This window comes from Macrotis lagotis, chromosome X (genome assembly GCF_037893015.1).
Source record: "Macrotis lagotis isolate mMagLag1 chromosome X, bilby.v1.9.chrom.fasta, whole genome shotgun sequence".
Lineage (NCBI taxonomy): Eukaryota > Metazoa > Chordata > Mammalia > Peramelemorphia > Peramelidae > Macrotis > Macrotis lagotis.
In genome coordinates, this window is record NC_133666.1 from 396,296,405 (window position 1) to 396,316,818 (window position 20,414).

Here is a 20,414-nt window from a genome sequence, read left to right on the forward strand (position 1 = left end):
AATAGCATATTGTAAACAGCCAGCCACCTACTCCATCAACATACAGGGTTGACCCCATATCTGCCTTTTCCTCTTCATCTTCACTGACTGCATTATTCAAACCTTCATTTCCACTCATTTAAATTACGGCTATTGTTCATGTTTAGTACCTCCTACAGTACCAACAGAGTATCAACAAATTAATTAATCTAATGTGCAACTTTAACTGTGTCATTCTCTTGTTCAAACATTTTCATGGGTTTTCTGTAGCTTCCCAGTAAAGTACTACATGCACAAGGTCTGATCTGTCTTTGGAGGCCCATCTTTCTGTTTTCCTGACTATTCTATATTCCAGTCAAACCAGACCACTCTTTTCCCTAAGCATAGATCTTGCTTTCCTGCTTCCAAACTTTAATCCAGACTATTCTAACATATAGGAACACCATTTCTTTCATCATCTGTTGAAATCCTTTCCCTATTTCTAAGTGCATTTTAAATGGTGCTCCTCAAAACCAGACTAAATTCTCTGACACATTTCCCTCTTCCCTTCTCTGATGTTATTAACTAGTCCACTTTTATTTGCAGGAAGTTTAAAAAGGGGATTTCCCTGAAAGATCTTATAGGTTGGTGAGTCTTTGGAACACTGATTATATGTCACCATTTGGAGATCAATTGATTGGTCTGAACTGTTGTTAATTGAGTTTGGTTCATTATTGATATAGGTTGGAGTCACCCATTTATGCTGGTCCATAGAAAGGTCTGTGGAAGAATTGACCATTTTGCTCTTTCCCCCTTTCTTACAAGTCAGAGAATAGGGGACTTTGTATCAGTTTTGTTCTCCTCCAGCCCAACCTACATGTTAGTATTAGCTCCACAGTCATCCCCCCAATCCGATCTACCCCAGGAGTCACAGGGATCATAAATCCAATGCTAATGTGGAACATCTAGGGTTTCTGCACTCCAAGTTCTAGCACTCTTAATGACTGAACTTAATCTTGGAGAGTGAAAGAAGCAAGCAGGAGAGTAGAAACCCCAGAAAAGTAGAAATTAAGGGTGAAGCTGTAGAAGTTACTAAACTCCAATCTTCTATTAAGAAAAAAAATGTTAATTCTTGGCCAAGTCCAGTTTCTTTGGGAGCAGAGGAATATATCTGGAGCTTCCACAAGTGGAGGAACAATGCAGAATGACAGCCATAAATGCCAAAGGAAAAACCCTGACCCAAATTCTCCTATCCTGATAATTACTTGGTACAGATCTGATGGGAAGGGGTTTTCTCTTTTCTAACCAACTAAAATATTCTTTCCTTCTTGGTGAGGAGTACGTATTTATAAGAAGTATCACAAGGTTGGATGTATGAGTTTTTGAGGTGAAAGTGGGACACAGAAGACCAAGGGTTGTCCAGTGTTTCTTTTTGAAGGGACTCCAAATTCTTAGTATCAAGCCTAACTGACTGATTATATGGGTCTTTCCAGTGAAAGTAGGGCTATCAGAATATTGTAATGCTCCCTTTCCAGCAACTTCAAACTAGTTTTCCTTCCAAGAGGAATCCAAATCATAGAATAGTACTGAGTCTGACAGACTGCATGTGATGCTAGGAGAGAGCTGCTATTTATCATGTAAGGACATAAATTGTACCATTTATAGGCTGTGAATCCTGTTTTTTTTTTTTTTAAACTTTTTGGGGGTTTAAAGGTTTTCCTAAATCCAATATTCATCATTACCATGTTTATATGGGAACCAAGGACCCTTTTTACCCATATCTGTGGAGACTATGAAATGGGTTTGTTTTACTGATTTTTGCAAATGTCTCAGAGGAAATTGTGGTTGGATGAGAATATTTCTCTATAAAATGCCTACCCCTCTTAGCATTTCTGAGCTGCCTTGTCACGTGGAGTGATGATGGACCCAGTTCTAGTCCTCAAATCTGGATAAAGTGATGAGAATATGGTTGACTCCAGATGGTGCCCTCTTGTAGAATTATTGTGGATTCATTTTTCACACAATATCCTGAAGATCATTGCATCTGAGACCGACAATGTCTCTGGCTGAATCTCTTCCTTGCTTTTCTTCTCCAATCCTACTAAGGGACTGGCTGCAGTCCAGTTGGGAAGTGGGAGTGGCTGCTATCCTGTAGCCTCTTTTTACATTTGCCTCTCCTCCTCTTCTTGTACCCTTTGGGGTTCAAATTAAGCTACATAATCTTTCTGTGAGTATGTGTGTGTGTGTGAATTCTTTTACCACTGAATGATAAGCCCAATTAAAAAAATATATTTTTAAGCTTACCCATACATCCTAATGCTATTGCACTAGCTTCTCATGATCCTTTTTTTTAACCTTGACCCAGACTTTTACTTTGCTAATTTGTTTTAAAAAAAAGGACCTCAGCCATCTTGGTAGGACTTGTCTTGTTAGTTTATGTTCTATTGGCAGAGAACCCTACCTCTCCCCAAGGATCACCTCCATAACCTGAGGGTACCAGAAGAGAAAATTAGTGGGAAGAAATGAGATCATAGGATGTCAAAATCAGAAATGATACAGGACTGTCTTCCAAACCTATCACTCAAGGAGTGCTAAATAAAAGTGAATCACCATTGCTAAAATGTAAAAGGGTTTTCTAACAGAAGTTACAAGTTACCTAAGCCGGACCAATTTCTGAAATTCGGAAGCAGATAATTGCAAAACAAAATTGTTTTTTGTCTTTTTACATGCTTAATGTTATTGGTTTTGTATTTTGGAGCAGGTAATGGCAATGGGGGAGTGGGTCTGATTAATCCTGTCTATATGCACCAGAGTTACCATTACAAAAATAAAAATGATGAAATGGCATGGGTGATGTCTTTTGCCAAAGCTCAGTGTTTGGGAAGCTCTGAAGGAAAGTGTGAAAGACAATAGGCATTACAATAAGCAGTGGACTGACTACCAATGTGAAGGTCTGCAGAGCCATTGTGTTCAATCCCATTGCTGCATATCCTTGAAACCTGGACAGTCTACCAGTGCCATAGCTTCCATTTAAATTGTCTTAGAAAGATTCTGAAGATCACCAGGCAGGATAAAGTACCAGTTACTGAGGTCTTTTGACAAACTAAACTGCCAGATATTCAAACTCTACTGCAGAGAATGTGACATCTATTTACCTAAAAGACTTTTTTTTTGCAGAGAATGTTCCCAAGGCAAGTGCTTAGGTGGAGGTCAGAATGGATACAAGATCACTTTCAAGATCTCTCTGAAGAACTTTGGAATTGATTGAGCGACATGGGAGACTGGCATAGCATGGAAGACACACCAGTATGATGTGCCCATGTCAAAGGAACACTACAATTACAGAATAGCAAAAGCTCAGGAAAAACGTAAGATGTACAAATTTAGGTACATATCCACACCAAATGTTCACCAGGGCATCTGGACCTGTGGTAAGTCTTTGGATACACTATATGGGAAAAAAATAATTCCCTAGAAAATATACTGCCAAGGTAGGTGAACTCAACCACATCATTCAATATTTCTCCAACTGCTATTATAATCAATGCTTTCCCACATGGTGTTGGCTGGTGGAGAAACTGTTTTCTTAGTGTTCATTGTTAGGTCTAAATTAGCACAAGCAGCAGAGAATAGATTCATACTTGCTAATAAAGTTGCACACCCACTCTCACTCCACTTTGGTCTTAGCTTGTAGCCTTTTCAAGTTAAAATATATATATATGTATGTATGTGTGTGTTAATCATGGAAGCAGAATTGTTGCAAAGCCTATCTCTGACAAAAGCAGCTAGGAGGTAACTGACCAGTGATAGTCTGTTCACTACTACAAGCAGTGGTGTGTTCTCATGACCGTTTCTGTGTTATGTTTTCTTCTACCAAAAAATTAGTTAACTAAGTTAAAAATTTAGCATTTACTGGTGTTGACCTAACTGCTGAAACCTTCAATTTCTCCTGAAAAATTAAAAATGGGAGCTACAGAGAGTCCCTGAAACCCAGGCCATGCTCAGACCTTCATTTACTTCCCAGAAAAATTAAAATAATCTGCTTAGAACAAATCATATTTGGGACAGCATATCCTATGAGAGTTGTTAAAACAACTTTTTTGCAAAAAAAAATTTGCACATCACATATAAGAACTTTTTAATTGATTACTCTGAGGACTAAAGAATTCACATCCTGCTGCTGGAAATAATTCATTAGTAAATCAGAATAAAATCCTTGGGGAGAACATCAGGTTTTCTTTTGTCTAAATATGTAGGAAATAAACAATTTCCCCCCCTAATCTAGGATCCAATATTGGAAATGAGTCAAAAGCAAAAAATACAAAATGGATTTTTTAAATAATGGGAGATCGTAATGAATCTGCAACACACGTTTTTTTAAAAAAAATAATGCAATGCATCCTAGTGATTCTTCAATGCTAATTTTGAAAAAAGATGTCAACAAGTATGATTATCCCATCATCTGGGTTACAGGGACTTAAGGCCAGTTCTGCACTTTACAAATTGAAATATGTAAGGATTTTGAAATGAATTTATTTATTTATTTATTTTTAGGTTTTTGCAAGGCAAATGGGGTTAAGTGACTTGCCCAAGGCCACACAGCTAGGCAATTATTAAGTGTTTGAGACTGGATTTGAACCCAGGTACTCCTGACTCCAGGGCTGGTGCTTTATCCACTGTGCCACCCAGCCGCCCCTTTGAAATGAATTTAAAAGAAAACCATGGAGATGATTAATGGGCACATAAGTTCTAGGCAGTCTTAAAAGATAGTACTCCAAAGTCCACATACCATAAGACCCTTGATTTGAAAATTGTGTTATCTCTGGAATACTGAATTTTAGAGGACTTGAAACTTCACTCTAATATTAGAGTCCAAAGGTTTCTACTGCCTTCTTCTAGTCTACTGGCCAAGGACAGCTGCAAAAACCCTTGGCAGTAACTTAGACTTTATAGCAAAAAGAACTGAGCCCTCCTACTTGAGTCCTCTCTTAGATGTATGAGAGAGCAGTAGCAGAGCTCAAGACCAACAGATGGTTGCATATACTCAGCAGACATTCAACACTGACTGCATCCACAAAAGGATACTGAAACAACAGAGGACTCTGACACAGCAGCTATCACCAGATGATTTGTAATATCAGAAGCATGAATTGCCCCAGAAACACATGTGCCTCAGCCAGAGCACTGGCATGTGGTAAGCTGGAAGTTAATAAATTTTCCTTGTTTAATCAAATGTCTGTTGCTTTGAAATAATGACTCCATTTTCTGGCTGGTAAAATAAACCCTTTGGAGGGGGACTTGTATACTATACGGTTATCAGGTGGATAATTCTTTGTAATTATACAAAGGTAAAAAATTGTTACTCACTTACTCCCCTCCTCCCCCTTATCTTGTCAATATATTACGATCCTCAGTGGCCAATACTCTTACTAATCCATTCCTGTAGTTGGTTGTTTAATATGCTTGCTTTAATCTAGATCTAGTCCTGTAGTAATAAAGATGGCTTGTAATAAGTAGTAAGTTGTAATAAATTACTTTTTACATATTGAAATAAAAATTATGTTTGATTTTGAACCTCAGATTTACCTAGTTTTTGTTGTTTCCTCCCTTTTTTCATTCATTTACAAAGACACCATTATCTTGCCTAATCTGGAAATGCAGTGGCTACTCATGAGACTGATTTGTCTTCTATTAATTTGTATAGCTTTGATGTGTTGTTCCAGCACCTGGGATGGTATGCTCCACCACAGGCAAGTGAGTGTCCCCCTATTTTGTATGCACTTACCATATTGGTGGTATTATGGACACCCAGTTGACCTGGCTCTACTGCAGTTCAGAACCTCCTCGGTAGCAGGGTTTATAGGTATATACTATCACACCTGTCCACATTGATTTTTTTTGAAAGACATAATGTGTTATCTATTTTCCCCAGTTATATGACAGTTAAAAAAAAATGAGAAGTTTATTCTTGCTCCTTCCCCAGACATTTGGAATATATATCATGAAGAGAAATACACACACACACACACACACACACACACACACACACACACCACGCACATGCAACACACTCTTTTCTTTTTTGTGTCTACAAAGAAAGTCTAACTCCCTAACATGCCCATGTTAAAAAATGAATTCTCCTTTAGGAAGAGAACTACCCTCTATACTCAGTAGTGAAGTGAAGGTTAAATAGATTGTTTTTATTGATACAGTACTTCCAGCTGCCTGTCATTTATTCCAGTCATTCATGAACCAGAGTCATACTGCTGGTTTCTTATTTATTACCACTAATAAATGATCATATAATACTGACCAGAAGGGTTACACATCTCACAGAAAACTTCCATGTGACAAGCACCATGATATGTACTGTAGAAACACAGCAGGGGCCATAAACAGTATTAAAGAAGTTTTGTTAACCCAATAATGATGAATATTACATACCAGAAAGCAATCACACTAGTTATTAGTAAAAGTTTACAAACATTAAAAAGTGCATAATAACATCTGGAGCCATTGAGGCCTGAAAAAAAGACACCACTTTATATTAACAATTTAAAAACCAAAATGAAACCAAAAGAAAAAAACCCAAACAAACCCCAAACAGCAGGGCTTTACTTATGTGATTAGTGTCCACATGATTATGATGGGATCATTTCTCCACTTTTTTTTTTAATCCTTACACTGGGAGGTGGGTTCCCCTCCCCAATCAAAGCAGTAGCACAAATCTATACTTTAGCAATAGAAAATTAGGTCCTCCAGAACGATACGTTTCCAATTCTTGGAATGACTTTTCGCCCTCTCTTTTTCCCTCTCAAAAGCTTTAAAAGTGATCCAAAAAAAACTGAAGTTTTCAAAAGCTCCCAATCCTGGGAGAAAAACATGAATTGACAGATTCTTAATTCCAGAACAAATAGCTAACAAGGGGCAGGCAAAGTGGTTATTTCAAATATGGCAGGGGCACCAAATACACTGTATTTTAAGAGAACATTCACATTAATGAATCATTTATGAGGCCTGTGTAATGATGTTAACAATACAAGAAAGAGTTGATGAGTTAGCATTAGGCCTGATCAATTTAGGAGATGACATTTTAATCTATCATGTGCACACCAACACATTATAATTATACTGGGGGAAAAAAGAGGGAGTGTATAAGGGGGAGAGAGAGAGAGAGAAAGAGGGAAGGAGGAAGGGACAGAGAGAGTGTGTCAGAGAGAAAGAGAGTCCTTTTGAAAAGTAAGTGGTAGAAAAATTCACAGTAACATAAAATCTTTTTTTTTCCATAAGCAAGGGGGCAGTGTTGAGCATCTAAATCATATAATACAAAAACATTGTAAATAACATGAGCTGTAAAACACAAATACATGGTTCTAAAAACAGTGCTTTCTTTATGATTCTTTTTTTTTACTGGGAGAATACTTTGGCCAGAGATTTTTTTTTTAAACTCTGAGGATCACTTTAACCCTTTGCAAATAAACACAATAAAATCCTCTGACATTATGAGGGGCCATTTTGCTACAGAAAGAATCATCATCCATTCGTGCTACTCTCTACAAGCATTTCATCATGGGATCAGGTGAAAGGATCCATCCGATGGAGATGTCCCAAGCTTAGCCATGCCAATTCAACCACTGCTAATGACAGAGGTAGAGAAAAGTCTGTCCGCAGTTGCCTCAGCCTGTGTCCTCATTTTTAAGAGGACAATGAACAGGTTTCAGCATTGCAGAACAGCTATTTTTTCTTTCCTCTCCTCTTACTTATGGAAATACATGCATTCCAGTCAGGCCTTGAAGGGTGAGAACATCAGCAGCTGTGTCTGTAGGGCCGGGGGAGACATTAACTATCTTGCTTGGGTGCTCCCCCCTGGTTCTCTCCGGTTTGCTCCGGTGGGTTTTTCTGCCCATCTCCTTCTCCTTCTGTAAGAGACAAATGATCAAGGGAGAAAGGAACAGTTAAAAAAATGGGGAAAACATTTATTGTCCATTAAGATAAGATATTAGGATGACCTTTTCCTCCCAAATCTTAAAGATCACTTTGTATTCCTTTAAGTCCTATGTTGCATTTTGCTAGAGATATAGGGTCAAGTTTTATATTTATACTTACTGGAATGAAAGCTTCCAGAGGGCAGGGACTTATTTCTCCCACCCCAAAACATAGTGTGTTCTGCATGAACAACTTCTTAATTAATGGACACTGAAATGAGTTGAAAAACAGCAGAAATCCAGGAAAAACAAAACATATTGGGCCTGGAGATAGATGCAGAAGACTTCAAGTCCTCAATTCTAGTCATGGTGCTTTTGCTTGGGTAGCAGCCAATCATGCAGACAATGGCTTTAATGTTTCAAGGACTAGCTGGTTCTGATGTTGTGAAATGTGCTTTGAGCTCTGGACATCCCCATTCAAAATACAAGGCTATAATTAACTCCCATGCTGGAATGGTCTTTCTTTGTGCATATATCTAATGTATGGCCTTGGTAAATAAATGAGAAACTGCATGAACGTTTCATGAGATGCCTAAAATGGAAATCTTTACTTTCCCCCGATCAATAGTCATGTTTTCTATGCAGACATCAGAAGGCAAGTCACATCTACATATTTAAGTTAATGTCATATTTTTAGAAGCATGGGTGGGGGTGGGGGTAGGGAAAGAACCAATCCTCTAAAGAATATGGTGTTAATCCTCTAGTGAGATTCCTTTATGGTATCAAGGAGGAATGAATCTCAGCATGGTATTTAAGAAGAGAAGTGTTTCTGTGTGTGTGAGGAGGGGTTGAGAGTGGGGAAGTATTTGCCTGCAAAGAATCCCAACACTGAGAATTCTTGGTATTTCAACTTTTAAGACAAATGGCAAAGCTAATCATGATCACCTGACAGCTGGCCATTGAATTGTAAGAAATGGATTGTGATCTCAATTCAGCTCCCAAAGGACAAATGCACAGCCATGGCAACTGGCACGCTCAGTACCAAATTTAGCTAATGACTTAAGAGCTATAGAAAATAAATAATGCTCTCTTCAAAGCAACAACACAGTAGACATAGGACATCATAGTAGAAGCTAAAAATTAAAACTTGTATTATTCCATATAAAATTATATCTTTTCCAGACATTTTGTTGGTTTTAAAACTTAAGTTCAGTTTGTGACACTACTTTTTTTCAGATGCCTATTTGTAATATTTTACTTTTGATGAGATCCTATTTTGGTAAGGGAATTGTGTCTACATCAGACTGACAAGACTCAAGTGACTTTGGGCAAGTCACAGCTTCTGAGAGCCCCAGATTCTTTATAAATATGTGGACAACAACAGTAGTACTACTTTTCTCATGTACTCTGGAAACCTTAAAGCAATGATGTCAAACTCAAATGGAGAAGGGGGTTGGAGGACTAATTTATACATGAGGATCCCTGTGGGGACATACTACTTAGTTTTTAATATAGCTATCTATGTGTTATTGTATTAAATTTTTTCCAATTACTTTCTATCTAGTTTGGGCCAAACTCCAGACTTACCTGCTGAGTAATCACTATCATTATGTGAAATCTTCAATTTACTAGAGTTGCAGTCTAAAAGTTCACTTGTAAATGAATTTTTTAGAAATCAGAATGCATTCCCCCTCTCCTCCCAAACAAAGTCATAGACTGGCAATTTCCCAAACTAGCTTATGTCTATGCCTAGAATGTTTTTCCTTTCTTCCCTCTGCCTCTAAGAATCCTTTATTTCCTTCAATGGTCAGCCCACATGACATCTGCTATGTGAGGCTTTTCACTTTTCACTACCCCACTAAGGCCATAACTTTTCAGATTATCTTTTGTATAATGTACTCTAACATTTGTCTTCTCTGAAAAATATAAGAATCATGAGAGTAAAGACTATTTCATTTTTTTTTTGCAAGGCAAACGGGGTTAAGTGGCTTGCCCAAGGCCACACAGCTAGGTAATTATTAAGTGTCTGAGACCGGATTTGAACCCAGGTACTCCTGACTCCAAGGCCGGTGCTTTATCCACTATGCCAACTAGCCACCCCTAAGACTATTTCATTTTTATCTTTGTATTCCTAGTACTTTCAGTTACAGAGTTCTCTTTCTCTATAAGGAAGGACAATGCTTGCACACATAGAAGGCTCTAGAGCAACAAATAACAATCAGCCTAGATGTTCTTGGAAAGGCTATTGGTTTTTAGAGGGTCAAGTAATGGGTTATTATTATGAACCAGACTCTTGACTCCTTTTCATCATAATATAGGCCCTTCTGGTTACACATCACTTCTGTGTCTCCTCCACCATAAGGAGGAAGAAGAGAGAACTTCTTTCTTGGGTACCTGCACAATAGCACTAAAGATATTGAGTTTTTTCTTCATTACTTTTTCCTTTTATTTTGCCTCTATTCAGCATGGATAGAAGTAGGGGTGGAGATTCAAGATTCATTTGTTTTAATGCTACCCTTGTTAAGTCTTCTATGCAAATGATGTAGAACAGCATTAGTGACCATGAAATACCCCAAAACATACTGTATTTAATGAGGTTCAGAAATTAGTGTGACCATAGGAAAATGCTCGATCAATAGAGTAAAGGAATTAATGACAAAAAGAAAGGCACCCAAATGCCTTAAAGTATCTGCAGCAGGAAAGAACTAGTGGTGGTGGGGAATATAGATGCCTATCAAACTGGGCTTCCTAAATTAATCTCTTACATTCATGTAATAGAAACATTAATGTGCTAAATTTAGAAATGATGGCTACAATGGATATAGGGAAGCAGAAGAAAATTTATGTGGTCTATTGCAAACTGATATTAGTAGAATCAAGGAAACAATATCCTCTACACAACAACAATAACTAAAATGAGAAGAACAAAGCAAGGGAAAATGAAGGCTGTTAAAGAATTAACAAGTTTAGCTCCAAAGCAGATGTAAGAAAATCTTTCACACTGTTTCTTTGCACAGATAGGGGATTATGGATGTGGAACATAAAGTGAAACTTTTGTTGGGAATTAAATTTTAATTTTTCCTCTCTTATAACAAATGGTTCTCTGGGAAAGTAAAGGAAAAAGAAAACACTGGGAAAAAAACCCCTCAAAATCTATTCTATAAATGGCATGGTAATGGTTAAATCAAAACTGAACACGAAAAAAGAACACTGAATCTCATCCAGAATAAAAAAAAGGCAACAACTCTTTCATTCAAAGTTATGTTCACATGTTGCTTTTCACATCTGACAAAGTCCTGTGAGATGTATTTCAATTATCCCTTGAACATATATGTGTCTGAACCGGCCTGACAAAAACCATCATATTTACCAAATTTCCCAACTTTCTAATTTTCAGAAAAGATTCCCTTCCCCTGTTCCACTACAACACACACTCTCTCTCTCTCTCTCTCTCTCTCTCTCTCTCTCTCTCTCTCTCACCAGGCTTGTTGATATCAAGGTCCGACAGCTTAAGGGAGACATCAGTGGTGTTGGTGGTTGAAGAAGTCACGATGATGTCATGGATGGCATTCCTTCTACCAGTTCTTCCCGAAGCAATAAAATCTGCATACGTAGTTTCCACATCCGTCATTGCTAACAAATATCCACATAGCAGTGCCTAAAAAACACAACAATGAAGACGAGATGAGTATATAAAAGGCAGTTGCAAGTTTAACTATTGTCCTGCGGCAATAGCAGCTGAAAAAATTATTCCTATTTTTAAGTTTGTTAACTTAAGTGCTCAAGGTATTAAGCACTTAAGTGCTGATCACAAATTTGGCCTTTTTGCTAAGGAATGAATGAGTAGGTTATAAAACTTTTGTTTTTCTTTTTGACCTCAGTTTCCTTACCTGTAAAAGGGACTAGATGTTCTATAAGTTCCTTTCCAGCTCTAAATCTTATGATTCTAACAAAAAAATGTCGAATATTTTCAAAATAGTATCTAATTTTTGAGGGAAAAAGCAACAGAATGTAGTAGAAATAGCACTGGACTTGGAATTAAAAGGCTAGGATTATAGTGGCAGTTTTCATGACCAACATTATGATTTCAGGTAAATCATTTAACCTCTTGGAGCTTCAGATTTTATCATATGTAAATAAAATGGGGATAATAATGTCTGCCACTGATTAGTAGTAGACCCAGACATTCTAGGTTTCCTGTTTCTTATCTGGATGCTCTTTCCTCTCAAGCAAGGAGGGGTCAACAAGTCTCAGCCTATAGGCCCATTCTGGCTGGGCTTCCTAAAAGTTTTTCAGTATTAAAAAAAAATATGAATTATGCTTACCTTAGGGCTAAGCTATACAAAATAGGTGGCCCTCAGTGGGTTGTAGTTTTTTACCCATGCATTAAACCAATTAAACAATCTATTTTAGGATTTGGCTAAGATTGTGAGCTTTGCTTATGATTTGTGCTTTATTCACTTGAGAGAATTTTAAGAATACTTTTGCAAGGCAATAAAGTTAAGTGACTTGCCCAAGGTCACACAGCTAGGTAATTATTAAGTGTCTGAGGCCAGATTTGAACTCAGGTCCTCCAGACTCCAGGGCAAGTACATTACACACCGTGCCACCTAGTTGCCCCTAAGAATACTTTTATTTCCAACACTATTTAATAGTTTTTTTTAATCACTATATTTCCAGACATAATACAACTTGCATATAGTAGGGGTATTCATAGAATTTGTTTGGGGCAGTTGAGTGGTGCAGTGGAGAAAGCAATCAGCTCTAGAGACAAGAGGAGTTCAAATCCATCCTCAGATACTTGATACTTACCATGTGACCTTGGGCAAATTATTTAACCCCACAAAACAAAATACATAAATATATATCTGGAGTAAATGCAGTAGGTTTCTTATATAATGCTCTCAGGAAAACTATAAAAGAAAAAGGATATTGGAAAATTACAGAATCATAGATCTTGAGCTACAAGGGACTTTTGAAGCCATCAAGTCCAATATCCTCATTTTGCAGATGAAGAAACTGAGACCCAAGGAAATTAAATAATTTTCCCAATGTCACGAAATAAAAAGTATCAGAGGCAAGATCTGAACATTGTTTCCTAGAATTTTTCCCTCATTAATTCTGCTATTTCCTTGTGTATAATAGGTCAACTCCATTGGCTAAGATTCTGAACCCATAGACCAGTGTTGTTTCTATAGCTGCTTTATATGGTGATAGTAAGATTTCTTGGCATTTCTCATTATTCCTGTACATATCCTTGAGGATAAATTAATTAAACTGCAAGAGAGGGGAACAGAAATGGCAAAGTTATTTTGGTAAATATTAGAATATAAGGTAGATCTGAAGGACAAAATTTTAAAAAGAGATTTTATATAGAGAGCTAGAAGGTGCTTCAGAGGTCATCTAAATCCAGGTCCTATTTTACTGAGAAGAAAATTTAAGCCATCTGCCACATACGGTAGAAGGAAGAAGTCTGTTAGCTGATGAGCATTTATTAGGGATCTAGTACTATGTGCTAATTTGGGTGATTCAATGGATAGGATGCCAGACTTAGAGTCCTGAGTTCAAAGCTGGTCTCAGATGCTTACTAGCTGTGTATAAAATGAGCTAGAAAAAGAAATGGCAAACCACCCTAACCTCTCTGCCAAGAAATCCCCAAATGGGGTCATGGAGAGTTACACTACTGAAAAACAATGCAGCAACAACAACCTGCTAAGCACAGCAGAGGCAGAATCTGAACTCTATACCAGCATCCTTCAAACTGCACCAAAATTTTTTATCACACAATTGAAGTCAAATTTTAGCATAGGAAAGAATCTCAAGATCCTCTCATCCAGTATCTTTCCCATCACATGTGGAAATATATTATCAGCTCTGGAAGAAGTTATTTTATCATTTTATCCAATTTTCCTGTTTTTCAAATGAGTAAAACCAAGGATCAAAGAGGCAAGTTGGCTTAATCGAGGCCCCAGTGAGGTGGAGATAGAGCTAAGTTTAGAATCCAGGTTCAGTGCTTTCCATTCATCATACTTTACTGTAATACAATAGCTTTGGTGACATCATTTAGGAAATGCTACATGCTGAACTGCATTAAGAAACACATCAAAAGGGTGAGGTAAATTTATACTAAAAAATTTGATCCTCTCTCATAAAATGAATGAATAAAAGCATTAAGCATTGTGCTAAGCACTGGGGACACAAAGAAGAGTATGGATAGTCTCTGCTCTCAAGGAGCTTACATTTTAGTGAAGGGGACAACACAGCTTCAAGTCAAATGGAAAGGTCTCAGAGTCCTCAGGGGTGGTGACAAAGCCTATACTATAAGGTTAATGTCTCTTCCTTAATGTCATTTCCATTGATAAAAATCTGATCAGTTTTTAGCCTGGAGGCATTTGACAGAACCAAGGACTTTGGTGGTCAGAACTTTTTTTAGGGGTCTCCAGTAGTCACGACTGTGGGATCTGCAGGATGCATCTCTACAGGGACAGCTTCTTTAGGATCATGGCCAGAGGCACTGGTCTGGAAGCACTGATATTCCCAAGACTCCTTGTCTCAGGGTCCTGATCTGTTTTCATGAAGATCTGGACGGGGGTGGGGGGTGGGTGGAAACAGTGGCTAAAATGGCGGTGATAGTTGGGACTCGTCTGGCATGTGCTGCCTCTCATCTCTCCAACAGGATGCCTTATTGATTCGGCTAGGTTGCTCTCCTTCCCTGTGTGGCAGATGGTTGGGATGGCTGAACTCTTCCCTATAGGACTTGATGATGTCTGGAAGGGTTGGCCTAGGAACAACTGTGTCATAATGGATAGAGGGTGCTTGTTTCTTGACACTTATGTGACAGGAAGACCTGGATTCAAGTCCTGACTAAAACAACTCCTTACCACAAATGAATGTGCAGGGCAGGTTTTGATCTGCCTTGGCAGAGGAAATCCTTTGCCAGGAGTCCCTTATACTGATGAAATCCCAAGTTTGAATATATATATTAAAAATGAGTATGTACATATATAAACCCAATTCCTAGATCCAACTCTAAATAAATTCCTCTAAGCATAATGGTATAAATGACTCTATCAGAATACACTAGCATTAGTCATACCCTTCCCCCCAAACAAAGCAAAAATGCAAATTATTCTCTTTTCATTGACTTACATAATTTTTAGCCCCCAAATACCCAAAGCCTTAGCATGATACACCTGCTTCTAACTCAATCTTCTTAATGTAAAATGTCACCATTTTTCTGCCTTTCCTTGTTATTTCACATCACCCCAAGGTGATGTTAAACCAAAGGAACACCCACTTGTATCTGAATTAAAAGATGATTATGAAACAGGTCAAGGAACTCAGAATCATAAACTAAGATAAAGAAAAAGAATTACAGGGAGAAAGCTCAAGGCAATGATAAGTCTCAAAATTGCCTAAAACTACATAGTTCCTTTGGTCCAAGAATCAGCTCTACAACTAGCTGTAACTGTTTCTGAGGCAAATACATATGAGTCTATAAGGGTAAATAGAAAATGCAGCTTCTGTGGGACTAAGGCCAATCTAACCCTCAAATTCAATGTAAATGGGAGAGGTTGGTGATAAACTGCTCTCATTCTTTTATTTCATCTTATTCTCCTACATTTGTTCTCACGTGCCTTTTGAGACCTTTATGCTATTCTAAATAAATAAATGAAAAACAAAACAAAAAATCCCACATGCCTCAGACTTTTTCTTTGAGCATTCCTCCCACATCTTCACATTCCCCAAGGCTGGGATTAAATTCTAAACATAACTTCCATGTGCTTTGCTTATATGAGCAATGAGCTAGTTGAAGACCCAGAATGGATTATATAAATTAGCATTATCCATGTGAATGGGGGAAGAAGTGAATCAGAACAGCTAAGCCAAACATTTATGTTTGGTTTCAGAACACAGACCACCCCAACACATGCTTTTATGCAATGTAGTGATAAATCTCTTCCAATAAAGTTCCACTGTGAATGAGTTGGAGAGATGGACGCACTTCAGTTAACTTTTCTTTTGATCTCCCCTCACAGGCAAAATATATGAATTATTAGACCAGTATTTATCTTACTGATTGTTGCCTGGGGATACATTTTTCCTTCTCATTTCCCACAATGAATTACCATTAACTTATTATTGTTTGGTATTTTGTGTACATTTCTTCTAATTTTATGGTAGATTTGACTTGCATGGTAATAGTATGTTCCAAACTATTCCCTTTAATTTTTACTAAAAGAGATAAGTCCCAGTGCTACTAGTCAACTGTTTAATCACCAGAGATCCTGGCATAGGAATAGTTACAACTATATATTTGGAAGGTGAACTACAAGTTTGTAGGTATAAAAATAGCCTTGAGATTCATTTCCTAATGGATTGACAAAACAATAAAACCAAAGGAGTGAAATAAATGAGTTGAAGGAAAACTTAGAGCTTTCATTTTAAGAATAATGATGGACAGATTTCAGTATCCCATATAAAGAACCTAAAAAGAATGTATCTAGGCAAATAAAAGAAATCTATGTTAAATATATTGTGTACAAATATATATATCTCAAATCTACCCATTTCGCTTATGAAACTTAAAGATAAAGCCCAATTATACTGCAAACTGGAAACAGGGTTCAAATGAATTAAAGAATACAATATTTTTTTTATATAACGAGACAGAATAGATTACATAAGCATTTGTCTGACACGAAAGAGAAAAACTTACTACTTAAAAATAAATTATTTGGAATGCAATTTTTCATAAATCACAAATCCTCCCAAATTACAATCTAAAATTCTAAAATTAGAGACTTAAAAAAATCCAAATCATCTTAACTTTTTGTTTTTGTGCTATTCCTCCCCCAAGGCTCATGAACTAACCTGAGAATCTGAGTTGTTCAGGAGTCTCCTTCTGTTTTATGAAGAATATTCTGTCTCATCTTCATAATTCTTATCCCTTTCTCAGACCCTTGCTTCAATTAGCTGAGAGAATGGCTTACGTTCGGATAGTATCTATATACACTATTGTCAAAAGAAGCTAGAAAAAAAGGAAGCCTGTATACTTGTCTCCTAAATATAGCATGTTGATATTTTGGCATGGATGTTTCCAAGACCTTCAGGCCTATGAACATTCTCAAGTGAGTTACTGTAGTGACAGCTGGTCAGATGCTAACTGCTGATTGGACGACGGGTGAATTTTGCTTCAGAAATGGAAACAAATGAAATGAGACACGCACTTAGAAGGAATGGATAGAATGCAGCCAGCCTGCATTAATAGCTTCTCTACTATGAAAGTGTCATGCCTTTTGATCAACAAAAGAAGTTCCCCATGCTCCTCAATCCTTACTTGATGAAGTCAAGTAAATTATATTCTCCTTGTAGGGAATCTGAATAATTTAACTTGTTTGTTCTTTGGTCTTGCACGATATTTATTGAGCTAGAATTCATTTTAACTCCTTTTTAGAATGACACAAATATATACAATGTTTTATAGGCAATACAAGAAAATCGTGGGATATAAAAAGGGAGCGATAATAATTCATTGAAATTGTCTTACAGAATCAGAAACATGAACAGAATCTTAAAAGCTGGGTAGGGATCTGAGAGGCGATCTAGCCCAATCCTTTACAAAGACAAGAATCAATTTTTTTAACATCCAACCTATACTTGAATGTCTCCTCCTTATAGGATCTAATCCTTTACAAAGAAAAGAATCAATTTTTTAACATCCAACCTATACTTGAATGTCTCTTCCTTATAGGATCTGTATCATAACTAGGCTACAAGTATGAATACAAGGTAGATAAATTCCTTTAGGATAAACTTTTGTCTGGCAAAAATATGCCAAATCTCAGCTAATAATAAGAATCTATTTTCATAAAATTCTAAAGATGACAACTTGACTTTCCTTTAGAATTCTTTGTGAGGAAGATTTTCTGTATAGGAGACATCTATAATTGGTGCTTCCCCTCCTCCCCCCATAAAAATATCAATATGCTTCTTTTCAACCCTAAAACCTTATCTAGTCTTTAAAAATATTTAAGCTGAAAAAGGTGCCAGTACTTAGGATAGGTACATAGTTCTACATCTTATCTCATTTCTTACCAACTGGATCCTATTCATTACTTTGCTTATATTATCTCCTATATACATCATGTTCTGTTTTTTCTTGCTCTTCCTACCAATTAATGAATGACCATTACATCTTTTTTGCTTTTTTTTCTAAATTTTCTTTTTTTGACTAGGCAGTGGGGTTAAGTTACTTGCCCAAGATCACACAGCTAGGTAGTTATTAAGTGTCTGAACTCAGGTCCTCCTGACTCAAGGGCCAGTGCTGTATCCACTGAGCCCCTAGTCTCCCCCGCCCCTGCCATTACCTCTTTTAAGACTTGGATCTCATTTATTTTCAGAAACTTTATATTCTATATGAAGACAAGGTCCTTTCTAAAGAGGTTAAAATGTTTATGAACTTAGGCTCATAAAACAAAAACAGTAACTATAAAATACCTAGCATTTTCTTAGTAGTTTATAGTACAAAAGTTTTATAGTTATAATTTACTTAATCATTATAGCAACTTTGTGAGAATTGGGGTGTTATTATTACTTACATGTTATAGTTATGGAAACGTTTTGGAAAGATAGCCTGCTGTCTCAAAAGTCAACATATCCAAGGACTCTAAACCTCACTTTAGCAAAGAATTGCCAAGCAACAACAGACACATTTTTCTGACTATACTTACATCAACACTTTGCCCTGGTACCTTACAATAATATATTCTCCAAACATCTTTGGAGAGCAAAATTTTTTAATTAGGTCTTCCGAAATAATCAAGTAAATTTCTTTTATTTTACAAAAAAGGAAATTGAACAAAAAAAATGACTTAACCGCTAGCTTTGTAACATCACTAGTAGTTGCAGAGACTGGACCAAGTCTCTCTTATTCTCACTCTGCTACTCTTTTATACTATACAGAATCTTTATGAAGAGAAAGATAGTGATTTTTTTTTAAAAAAAAAGATACTTCACTTTCTCCTATCATTTGAGAATATCAAAGTTTCTTAAGTGTTGGATGTGATCCCAAGTCTAATCTTACCTCATACAATCCAAGTACTTATTAAGTATCTATAGTATATCCCTAGGTGCAAACACTATACTTTCTTTACACAAAGATAGAAAGGAAATCCAGCTCCTGACCTGTTATATATTAGAAAGGGCAGATACCACACAGATAAATACACATTATGATATTTTGATTAGGAAAGAAAAGAACTAAAAACTAAGGGGGAATAGTTAATGAAAAGTTTTTCCTTGCCAAAGAAATAGAACATGAGTTGAATTTTGAAGGAAGCTAAGAATCCTAAGAAGAAATAGTAAAGGTTAAGGGGAGCCTGTGCAAAGTCACAGATGTAATTGAGAAATTGCTAATTCCATTAGTGGAGAGAATTCTTATGCCTACAACAATGAAATCATAGGTTTGGACTTAAAAAAGGCAACAACAAAAAACAAGACTGTAAGTAACTAAGATGACCATAAGGTTTTGTCAGTTGCATCACAATATTTTTATATTGATCTTGAATAAATGTCAATTATAAATATTACTATTTGCCAAAGTGCACAGAAATATTAGGTTTAATTCACATAACAATTTCTGCATTTCTTTGAAAATGTATTTATCAGCGGTATTAGCAATATCTAAACAATATCATACAACATTTCCAGTTCTGCCACTAATTTGCTGTAAGACCATGGGTATTCATTTCCTCATCTGAAAAATTAAAAGGCTAGACTAAGTAATCCTCAAGGCTGCTAATAGCATTGACATTCTATGAGTGAATTAAATAGTTTAATGTAATTATTATCTTAGAATGATATTTTTAATTCCAGAACTCCCAAATTCACTTTAAAGAAAACTATTTCTTACTTTTCTTTGAAAGTTTCCACCATCTATTTAAGGCCTATTTAGATGATAAACTCATGGAGCTATCTGATGTCTCACACTTTTAAAGATTTTTTTTAATATCATCTATTTAATATTTCAAAGAGTTCTTAAATAATTGATCAGCTAATCCTTGCAACACCCCTGCCAAGTCAGTCAATTAGCAGAAGGAATACTGCTGGTTGGCAAGTGACAAGCAATATCACTTGAACATTACAAATGAAGAATCTAAAGCAGAAAGAGGTTAATTGACTTGACCAATGTCTCACACAGTCAGTGGCAGGTCTGATGTCAGAACTGAAGTCTGGCTTTACCACCATTAACATTAAAAGAACATTAAGTACTGCAGACACTTAGTACTTCACTTTAGTACTTCACTGTTGGTGAAGGAAGAGATCAAACAACCCAATGCCCTTATTTTACAAATGGCTGGATCAGTGGTTTCAAATAGCAGATTTGTTTTATATTTATATTACTATTCTAGCACACTACCATCTAGGTTTTTGCTTTAATCTACAAAGACTCATTAGTTTGATTACATCATCTGAACAAAGGGACAAACAAAGGGTTGCATAATATGTCTTACTAGTCCTGAGTGACCA

At 36.6% G+C, this 20,414-nt stretch overlaps 1 protein-coding gene across 3 annotated transcripts in view; it reads right to left on the reverse strand.

Moving 5' to 3' along the window:
- Positions 1-4,597: 4,597 nt before the first annotated feature.
- The window catches only part of PKIA (cAMP-dependent protein kinase inhibitor alpha), an 80,062-nt gene continuing 64,245 nt past the window's right edge, over positions 4,598-20,414 (reverse strand). For 2 of the 3 annotated variants that reach the window (XM_074200139.1, XM_074200141.1), the window contains exons 2-3: positions 11,364-11,541; positions 4,598-7,877 (exon numbers count right to left, since the gene is read on the reverse strand). In XM_074200139.1, the coding sequence (XP_074056240.1) occupies positions 7,798-7,877; positions 11,364-11,541 (258 nt within the window). In that variant the 3' untranslated portion in view covers positions 4,598-7,797. Of the gene's footprint in view, positions 7,878-11,363; positions 11,542-16,757; positions 17,116-20,414 lie in introns of those variants that run through there. The other variant, XM_074200140.1, reaches the window with a different exon arrangement.